Source organism: Prionailurus viverrinus, chromosome B3, assembly GCF_022837055.1.
Source record: "Prionailurus viverrinus isolate Anna chromosome B3, UM_Priviv_1.0, whole genome shotgun sequence".
Classification (NCBI taxonomy): Eukaryota; Metazoa; Chordata; class Mammalia; order Carnivora; family Felidae; genus Prionailurus; species Prionailurus viverrinus.
In genome coordinates, this window is record NC_062566.1 from 12,478,245 (window position 1) to 12,488,613 (window position 10,369).

Below are 10,369 nucleotides of genomic sequence, written 5' to 3' on the forward strand. Positions count from 1 at the left end.
CCCAGGCTTCTGCAGCCTGGGGTGGGGGGTGGGGTCCCAACCCAGCCCTTCCCGCCAGGATCCTGTCATCACTTCCCATTTCTGGTCCACGTCTCCTCTAAGAACGTGACCCTCCAGGACGTGCCAAGCCCCGAGCAGAGGACAGCACTGTGGGCTCTCGGGAGTTTTGCATGAATGACTGAAGAAACGCATTCTCGCTGGCTGGTACCAGCCCTGAACTCTCATCTGAGAGGGGAGCATCGGATTTTGGAAAAACAGCAACTGTTTTACAACACCAGTTGGTGCCACAGTCTCGGTGGATTTGAAAAAAATTCGGACAGCAACTGGTGTCTTTTTTCCTTCCATCAGTTCCCTTTGTTCAAATGCCTTGTGTTCCTGGTGACCAGATTTCAGGCGACAGGGAGACAGGAAGAAGTGGGAGAAGGAGGCAGAAGGCGGGCTCCCGGCTACCCCAGGACCTTTGCAGCTTGTGGCGGTCAGGCTTTTTTGAGGCATTATGGGCCCCGCATGGGCACCCAGCGCCCGGCCGAGCCTTGTCATTCCCCTGGCTGGCTCAACACCCTGGATGCCACTTTGGCAAGGGTGGTTAGACTGGGCTCCGTCCCTCCCCTCGTTGAGCACAAAACATTCTGCACTTCTAGCTGAGAAAGCGTGCCAGTCCGGGAAACACAAACCCCTGGCTCTCTCCAGGTTTGCCCAGAACCTACATTCTCTTTGCTAAAACAACCATCCCTTCTCGGCAGAAAGCCGGCCTGCCTTCTGCTTTATGCAGAATGTTCGACTCGCTGCTTCTGACAGGCCCCGGGCTCATCAGATTCTACTAAATGTCACTTTCAATAAATCTTGGCCTGACTTTCTCAATTTAATATGCATTAATTATGAGCAATGATCGAGCATATAAAGCCCCGACCGTGTGCCAGGCACAGTGCTGGGCACCTTTTGTGAATCATCTCATTTAATATTTGTGAAAACTCCTCTGACTGCGAATTCTCCCCATTTCATAGATGAGAAAACCGAGGTGCGCCGAGGCTAAATAACATGGCCGAGTTTAGCCAGTGGAAGGTGGCAGAGCCGGGCGTCAAACTAGCATCTTCCTGACCCCAAAGCCCATGCCCTTCCCTGCGACACCGTAATTGGGGGTCCGTTCGTGTATGGGCCCCATTCCGCCCTGGACCCTCCTCATTCCAGGCTGAGGCTGGCAGTGAAGACTGGCTTGGCTTATTTTTTTGTAAAATGCCTATGTCTGCCATGGGCACTGTGTAGGTGGCCCAGGACACCAAGTGCGTGTGTGTACGTGTGTGTGTGTGTGTGTGTGTGAGAGAGAGAGAGAGAGGGAGAGAGGGAGAGAATGAGAGAGTGAGCTGACCGTCCACATGAGGCAATGCCCGGAGACTCTCTCCATGATTGCCAGTTAGAAAAATTTCCTCAGTACCCCAGATCAGATCCTGTCTGCAGTCCTAGGCTGTGTGGGACACTTTACCTCACGATGAGCTGGGTGGACGAGTTGGCATGAATCTGAGACCCACCCGGGCCTTATCACGTTGCTGACCAGAAGCCCCGTGTCAGTCCGCTCCAGCTGTCACGACACAGTCTCAAAGCCCGGGGCATCTAAACGACGTCTATTTCTCCTGGTTCTGGGGACTGGGAAGTCTGAGATCAAGGTGCTGGCAGATTCGGATTCTGGTGACAACCCTCCACCTGGCCTGCAGATGGCCACTTTCTGTCTGTGTCCTCACACGGCAGAGAAAGAAGGGCGCTGGCCTCTCTTCCTCTTCTTACGAGGGCGCTAATCCCATCCTGGGGCCCCCACCCTGCTGACCTTGTCTAAACCTAAGCACCCCCAGATGCCTCATCTGCAAATACCATCGCATCGGGGCTTAGGGCTTCAGCAGATGAGTTTTGCTGGGGACACATTTCAGTCCATAGCACCCTCCTACACTACTACAGCCCTCCCCCGATCCCCGCCCTGTCCTGGTGACCTCAGGATGGCTGTGGTCCTTCCAGGGCCGTCCAAGCAGCCGGGCCAGGGGCCAGGCGAGGTCTGCAGGCTCTGGAGGAAGAGTCCCTCCCCTCTCTGTCCTCTGTCCTCTGTCCTCTGCAGGGGGTGTCTGTTGGCTTTAGATGTCTCCCCCAGCCCCGGCTCGAAGGGCCCCAAAAGCCTCAAGACTTCCGGCCCCGGTGTGGATGGCAGTGGTCACCTCCTGGCCAGGGAGGCTGGCTGCACCTTAGAAGAGTTGCTGGTGACAGGGCAGACCTCCCAAGCGGCAGGCTCTTCTCTTGTCAGGACAACAGTGGAGAGAAAGAGGAAAAGGGTGACATTCTAGTTAGAAGGAGAAAATACAGGGGCGCCTGGGTGGCTCAGTCGGTGGAGTTCCGACTTCGGCTCAGGTCACGATCTCGCGGTTTGTGAGTTCGAGCCCCGCGTCGGGCTCTGTGCTGACAGCTCAGAGTTTGGAGCCTGCTTCGGATTCTGTGTCTCCCTCTCTCTCTCTCAAAAATAAACAAACATTTAAAAAATTATAAAAAAATTAAGAGAAAATACCCCAGGGAGACCTGGAGAGTAATTCCAAGGCGATACGTGACCAAGTGCCAGTTTATAATGATCCGGAATCCCTCATGTGCAATTCTGGTATCTCCACATATTCGAAGTTTCTCTTAATTTTCTTGCTGGCAAAAAGTGACCTGAGCTGACATGAGGCAGCTTGTGACACCTGTGGTTTTTCCACCTGAAGTACATGTCCGCGCTTCCTGTGCTGCGGTTTTCACGGGGCTGGTTTTGGAGTCCGGCCCGGGCCCAGGAGTTCCGCTGGAATCCAGGGATGCGTGCCAGTGCCGGCCCGTCGTCAAGTGCGTTTGGGCATCCGGCTGGGAGCTGGAAAGGAAACACCGGATGAGCAGAAGCAGGGCGCTTTAATCCCCTGGGAATCGTTTTTCAGATAAATAAAGAACATAAAGATGTCAAGTGCAACGTCGAATGCCCTCCATCCCGCACCAGCTCTGTGAATTCCAAGGAGAGCTCCAGGTTGGCCTCCCGGCGCTTTCTACTTTGGCGAGAGCCATGCCATCAGCCTTCTGGAAAGCCCGGTCTCAGACAGTGTTATGGGTTCAGTGTCCTTATAAAACGGGGGATCTGGACTCGGAGACAGACGTGCACGGAGGGAAGACGACGTGGAGACCGGAGACATAGCTCATAAGCCGAGGGCTGCCCTGGGGGCTTCTGGAAGCTGGAAGAAACAGGTGGGATCCTTCCCCTAGAGGCTCAGAGGGAGCATGGCCCTGTCGACACCTTGACTTTGGACTTCTTTCCTGTAGGCTCGGGTGATCGAGTTTGGTTCCAAGCCACCCAGGTTGTGGTGCTTAGTTAGGACAGCCACGGGAAGGTCACGTGAGGAAGCTCCCCGAAGCCGGTCCCGGGGCCCAGGCCGCAGCGGAAGGCCTAGAAAATGTCTGGAGGCTTTCCTCTCTCCTCTCCTCTCAGCTGGCTTGGGGTGGGTGGAGAGGAAACGCTGAGGTGGGGGCGGGGAGGGGGGGACGAGGGGGCTCCTGCTGTGGCCTGCTTTGGTCTGGGCTTGTGTGGGCCAGCCCGGAAGCAGAGTAGCCTTCCTCTGTGAGGCCGGTGGGTGCTGGGCTTGACGGGGCCTGCACGGCTCAGGGTGGACGCCCCCGTCCCTCGGGGAACCGCGTCTTCTTACTACGCGTCATTAATCGACGTTTCTGCGGACAACTACAGCAGAACTACAGCAGCCTTTGCGGGGGACAGCCCTGAAGGCAGAGTCCCAGGCAACCTCATTTGGTTTGGGGGCTCCTCCGTAGCCTTTGCTCAGAGCCAGACCCCACGGGAGCCCCACCGAGTAGAAGAAACCGGTTCTTCGCAGATGACTGGGTTCTGAGAAGCAGCCCGGGAGCCAAACCACGGCCTCCTCACCCTCGTGACAAAGACAAAGGTGACCCCGGAGTGATGCCGTCCAGGCCCCGCTTCCTGCTCTGGGAGCATCCGGAGGGGCCGGGGCCCTGTGCAACCTCAGTGCTCACGTCTCACTCGTTCCCTACAGGACGGGGGCCCAGACGGTGACACGAGAACTGGAACCCCTCAGTCTGTCTGGCCCCTGGAATGCCGGCCTGCTTCTTCCATGGCCCTCCGGGCACTGCCCCGCATGACCCGGCCCTCCTTCCCCGCCTCCCACCACCAGAATCAGGCAAATGAATGAATTCTCCCTTTGGGCCCCAAATGGGGATGTGATCTTGGCACTTTTGGAAGAGAGCAAGCTTGAGCCGGTCGAGGGACCTGGGCTTCTGGGTGGGTGTCCGGTGGGCGGGACAGAACCCCTTAGGAAAGCTGAGCTGGTCGTGGACGGACCTGAGACACCAAAAGTTGGCCAGGAGTGCCGTCCTCAGCGAGCGCAGCGGAGGCAGCCCCCCGGCGGGGCACATCACTCCTGCCCGTCTCCTCCGCAGCCCAGGGCAGGGCCCTGGATGTCCCGTCTGTGACCTTTGGGCAGGCCTGGCCGCCGGACGGCCATCTCCATCCCAGGATGCATGCTCCTGGATGTCGGGAAATGCCAGGGGAGGGAGTCAGGAGAAACACAGGCGCTAATCCGAAACCATCTTGGTGATTAGCACAGGTCCCGGAGCAGGAAAAGGACTTGGCCTTTAGGCTCCTGATTTAACGTCTACTAACAGTGAACTGCACTTGCCTGAGATTTAACTCTCCTGGCTCTCTTCCTTCCAGACTCCTGCCTGTGAGGACAGTGCTCCCTGACCCTGGGTCTTCCCCACGGCCCTTCTTTCCTCTCCCTGCCCCCCACCCCTCACTCTGTCTGGATCTAGCCTAAACCCATGCCTTTGCAGCCCTGACAGGCCACTGTCTTCCCAGAATCCTCTCTGTGAGCTCCAGACACACGGAACCAAGGGACCGGGTTCTCCCCCTTCAAAGTCAGCAGGTCCAAAGTCAACGTCATGATGCCCTCCGGCCCACTTCTCCCTCCGTCCTCTTAGGGGGAAGCTCTGACCCATTAGCGCTTTGTGCACGATCCTTTGATGGCTTCCTTTTGCTTCAAGTCCAGCTTCTGGCTGAGCGCTCAGTCTGGCTTCCACAGACTTTTCTAGCTTCTGTTCCCACCCTTCCCACGGGCAGTGCTCCCTGATACACCATTGGTGGTGGTGGCTTACTTGTCAAAATGCCTGGGGGGGCTGCAGGCAGTCAGCGCTCCGATCGGAGTCCAGGGGCGCTAAGTATCCTGGTGCAGGACACACGGGAGAAGGCTGTCGCTGCCCCACGCCCACTGCCCTGCGCCAAGTCGCCCCGTGCTTCCCCAAGGCTCAGGCTCTCGTGCTCCTCTGTGCCCCCGAAGCTCCCTCTGCCCGGCACACCCTTCCCTAGCTCCTTCATCTGGCTTGTCTTCATCTGTCCCCCTACACCTTCCCTGCATCCCTTTCGTGAACGGGCTCCTAACCCACAGGCTGGGTCAGATACGCCTCTGGGGTACTCACATGTGACTGGCGAGGCCTCCTGGGGCCTTAAGGGGCAGGAACTGTGATTCCCCTGCGGGCCCCTGCCACCAGGTGAGCTCCTTGAGGGCAGGGTCCAGGCCCACGGAAGGCCCCTTGGAGGGGCGCCTGGGGGGCGCAGTCGGCTAAACGTCTGACTCTTGATTTGGGCTCAGGTCACGATCTCAGGGTTCATGAGTTCCAGCTCCACATAGGGCTCTGAGGTGACAGTGCAGAGCCTGCTTAGGACTCTCTCTCTCCCTCTCTCTCTCTGTCCCTCCCTGCTCTCTCCCTCTCTCTCAAAAGATAAACTTAAAAAAAATAAAAAGGCCCCAGGGAATAGAATCAATGACCCAAGTGTTAGCTTTTCAGGGATTCTCCCCGGCCCTGCATCAAGGAAGGGGAGTCTACCTGCTTCTTTCTGCGCGAGCTGTCCAAGCTGGGCCCGAACAGTCGCAGGGAGGTGGGGCTGCGGGTTCTTCAGCTGCCTGTAGATTACAGGGAAGTGACGCAGAGGGTCACCAGAATCTGGGAAGACCTTCAACCGCAAGGAAATGGTGGCTGGGGAGTCGGTGGGGCTGGGATGATGAGGAGATGGGGCCCCGGAGCTGTGAACCCCAGGACCCTGGTTCTAGAGTGGCTGGTGGAGGTGCACTCCGCCCCCACGCTCCCCCAGTGAGGTCCTAGCCGATTTTCTAAGGTTCTGGGTGTGTCTGCAAGAGTTTAAGCTGAAACACAGAGTAGGTCTTGGAAGAATATTCTGGAGAGAGAGAAGGAGGAAAATAAAGGGAATCTTTATTCCTTGCTGTGACTCAAAGACAGTTTCCACCTAACAGAGGGGCCCTTGAGTTGGGTCCCGGCCATGCCCAGGCAGGGCAGGTGGGCTGTGAGGTGAAGGGGGGGGGGGGGAGGGGGGCAGGGGCGAGGACCTTTTGGGACTGGAAGAGAGGCAGAGGGAGGTCTCATCTTCATGACGCCCAGCCTTTTTTTTTTTTTTTAATCCGAATAGAGTTATATGAAAAACTGTCCCCAAAATGGACAAAACTGTACAAACGTCCACAAAACAGGAAGCTCCGATGATGAGATCAACGCAACGTGCAGCACCAAGCCGTTAAGACTCAGGTGTGTGGATAAAATGCTCTGCAGCTATTTTTTCAAAGAGGAAAAATAATCAGCTCAAAAAACCCTGACAATATTTTAGTGCATTGTTACTAACTTCCTTTATTAGGGTTTCATAAAAGAGCTGGAAGAGTCTCCAGAAATGGGAAGCTTCTCCTGTGCGAGCCTTAGCCACCCGCCGGGGGGCAAAGAAGGGAATACGTTTTCCTGCCAGAATATTTGGACATATAAAAGCAGTTAAATGAAATGCCGCATGGGTTTCTATCCGGCTGTTTTTCATTCCAGCACATTCATGAGGGGCGGTCGGCGGGGAATCCCGGAGGTTGTGCCGGCCAGATGTGGCGCTGGAGCTGCTTTGGGCCCGGGGCTGGTTCTCCCTCGGCTTGGCCCTTCAGCTACATCCGGGAAGGCAGAGCAGGCCTCGGTTTCCCTATGCTCTCGGCCCTCCCTTGTGCTTCTGCAGCTTGTCGTGCACATAGAGCTGGACGCCTCCGCCAAGGCCATCGTTCTGGAACAGCGCGCCAAGAACCGAGGTTCCTGGGATGCCGACATCCGGGGCTTCAGGCCCGCGCTCGCGGCGAGGGCCTTCCGGATGGCCCGGAAGTGATCGCGTCCGGGGTCAGCACGAGGGCGCTCAGCAAGCTGGTGGCGGTGGAGGGCGCGCAGGTGGTCTACTCTCGCAATGCAGGCAGGTGCGCGCGGCGGGGTCGTTCCCCGGGCGGGTGGGGAGGACGCGCGGCCGTACGACCAGCCCCCCTCCCGGGTCGTCCCCCTTCCCCACCGGGAGGCCATCCTGTGCCGTGCAGCGGCCACTTGCTCACGCGATGCAGACCAGTGCGTGGTCATCTCGCCACCCCCCCACCCCCACCCTCTGGGGTCTCGGTTCCAACCCCCCCTCCCTCTATCCGGGCCTTTGGTGCCTTGCTAGAGAAGAGATGGGAAGGCGTGTTTCGAGAGCCACTAAAGTCTGTGGATGCTTTGTTTTTATTTCTTGCGGTCCGAGTTGTGAGTTAACTGTTCTGATTCAGCCCCACACACAGGTTGATTTACCTTGTTCCTGCGAATTCTGACCCGCAGTGGATAGTTCTCCCCCCCCCCCCCCCCCCAGCCCACAAGAGAATGAATGAAGAAGTGACTCAGTGCAGACACGAAAGAGAGGGGTTCCTAGGGGAAAAGGGGTTTGGGACTAGTCGCTTTGAAAATCTGGTCCCTTCCCGGGCCTGGCCACTTGATGGTCGTGGGACGGTGAGACCAAGAGTCAGTCTCTTCCTGGCTCACTCCAGCCACGTGCGCTTTCTGAGGCAGAAGAACAAAACAGAAGTCTTCCTGGGTGGCAGCCTACCCCAGGCTTTGGGGGTGCTGCGGAGGCCCTTTTGCTTACGTTGCCCTGGGGTAAGAGGCCCGCGCCAGGAGTATGGTGGCACTTTGTGTAGTTGCAGATACGTCTGTGATTACACCTGCTACCTGTCTTTGCATCATGGGAATGGGCGCACGGCCCTCCTCCGCGTGCCTCCATTATCCTGTTGGCTCCCAGGACGTGCTGGACGAGATGAGAAAGCCGGAGCTCAAAGCCCGGTTTGCAGAAAACTCAACCTCGGTGATTCCAGCCCCGGGGAACCGATGGGGGGACTGCTCCTTTAGAGAAAATTAAATGTTTCAATCCCGTGTGCAGAGTTCAACTGTGCTTTGAGAGACTTTTTAAAAATGGCTTGTAAAACAGTTTACACAGAGGGAAAAAGCTCTAAATTAGCCCAACGAAATCACAAAGGGTTATTTTATTGTCAGAAGAAAGAAGAACACTCTGAAAGGCAGACATTTCACAAGGGATTAACTAGCTTCAGTTATGGTTTTCATGACAATAAAATGAAATCCTAGTAATTTTTTTTTTTCCCTCTTAAAAAGACTGTGCAGCGGGCCTGTGTGATCCTGCCCGGATTGCTAAAACCGCAGACCTGTTTGGCAGAGCTGCGTGTGACGGGGTGATCTGTGACCAGCTGGCCGTGGGGAAACACAGGTGTAGCTGCCGCTGGGTACCCCGTTCCTGGCCGCCCAGCTCATGCCTCCAGGTGCTGGGTGCAGCTTCTGAGCCACTGGGTCTCTAGTGTTTGGTTTTTCTTTTTCTAATGTCTTTAAAAAAAAATTGTGTTTTCATGCACAGGATAAAATTACCCTTTAGCCATGAAATTTTTTTTTCTTTTAATGTTTATTTATTTTTGAGAGAGAGAGAGAGAGAGAGAGCACGAACAGAGGAGGGGCAGAGAGAGGGAGACACAGAATCTGAAGCAGGCTCTAGGCTCTGAACTGTCAGCACAGAGCCCCATGTGGGGCGCGAACTCATGGACTGCGAGATCATGACCTGAGCTGAAGTCGGATGCTTAACCTACTGAGCCACCCAGGTACCCCTTAAATTTTTTTTAAATGTTTATTTTTGACAGAGAGAGAGAGCATGAGCAGGGGAGGGGCAGAGAGAGAGGGACACACAGAATCAGAAACAGGCTCCAGGCTCTGAGCTGTCAGCACAGAGCCCAACGCAGGGCTCAAACTCACAGACCACGAGATCATGACCTGAGCCGAACCAACTGAGCCACTCAGGCGCCCCTAAATTTTTTCTTTTTAAAAAAAAATTTTTTTTTCAACGTTTATTTATTTTTGGGACAGAGAGAGACAGAGCATGAACGGGGGAGGGGCAGAGAGAGAGGGAGACACAGAATCGGAAACAGGCTCCAGGCTCTGAGCCATCAGCCCAGAGCCTGACGCGGGGCTCGAACTCCCGGACCGCGAGATCGTGACCTGGCTGAAGTCGGACGCCTAACCGACTGCGCCACCCAGGCGCCCCTAAATTTTTTCTTTTTAACGTTTATTCACTTTTTGAGAGCCAGAGACAGAGTGTGAGCAGGGCGGGGGCAGAGAGATAGGGAGGCACAGAATCCGAAGGAGGCTCCAAGCTCTGAGCTGTCAGCACAGAGCCTGCCGCAGGGCTTGAACTCACCGTGAGATCAAGACCTGAGCCAAAGTCAGATTCTTAACTGACTGAGCCACCCAGGCGCCCCTTTAGTGTCTGGTCTTAAAGGAAAATAGCTAGGTTTGGCTTCTCTGCCACAATGGGTGTTATACTTACTTTTTAGAAGCAGAATCTCCCCTTCTCAGCTATCATGTTGCCTTTGGGCAAACACTTGGCACTGGGTCTTGTGCCAAGCTGCTCAAAGCAAGGTTTTATCTTGTGTTTGCTAGGGGCAGATATCCAACGAGATACATTGTTTTTTTGGAGGAAGGGGTTGAAGGTGGCTAAGGTCTGGGAAATTTCTTGTTCCTTGTTGTGCTCCCTATCACTTTCATTTAATTACCTTAAAAAAAAAAAGCATTATTCACTTAGTATCCAGATTCCTTCACCATAAGAAAAAGCATTTGCAGCTTAATAACAGAGGAACTGGGCGGGCCTTGCTTGTTTGATCATTAGCTCTCTAGCACACTTGTGCCTTTGGAACAGACTTTACAGGACCCCTTTTGCAAATGACACTCGGATGTTTGACATAAACCAGTTCAGAGTCACATTGTAGCGGATCAAAGGCAGCCAAGCAGGATGGTACAGCCAGCATGCACATGCGTGGGTCCGGCTGCACTGGTTGCTAAAGTGAAGAGCCTTCTGTATTTGTAGGCAAACACCTGCTACCCAGAGCCCCGTGCCCACCCTCCACCCCCTGTAGCTTCTGTCTCAGGCCCAGGCAAGCAGGGGGCCTCGGGACCCAGCCTCAGGGTCATTTCA

General features: G+C 55.5%; 1 protein-coding gene across 1 annotated transcript; it reads left to right on the forward strand.

The window, feature by feature from the left end:
- The first annotated feature begins 2,974 nt into the window (after positions 1 to 2,974).
- On the forward strand, positions 2,975 to 8,257 carry PGPEP1L (pyroglutamyl-peptidase I like). Its single transcript, XM_047861893.1, is given in 8 exon segments — positions 2,975 to 3,022; positions 4,053 to 4,196; positions 5,885 to 6,033; positions 6,164 to 6,227; positions 7,070 to 7,174; positions 7,177 to 7,298; positions 8,046 to 8,138; positions 8,140 to 8,257. Coding segments are annotated over 8 exon segments (843 nt in total).
- Positions 8,258 to 10,369: the final 2,112 nt, after the last annotated feature.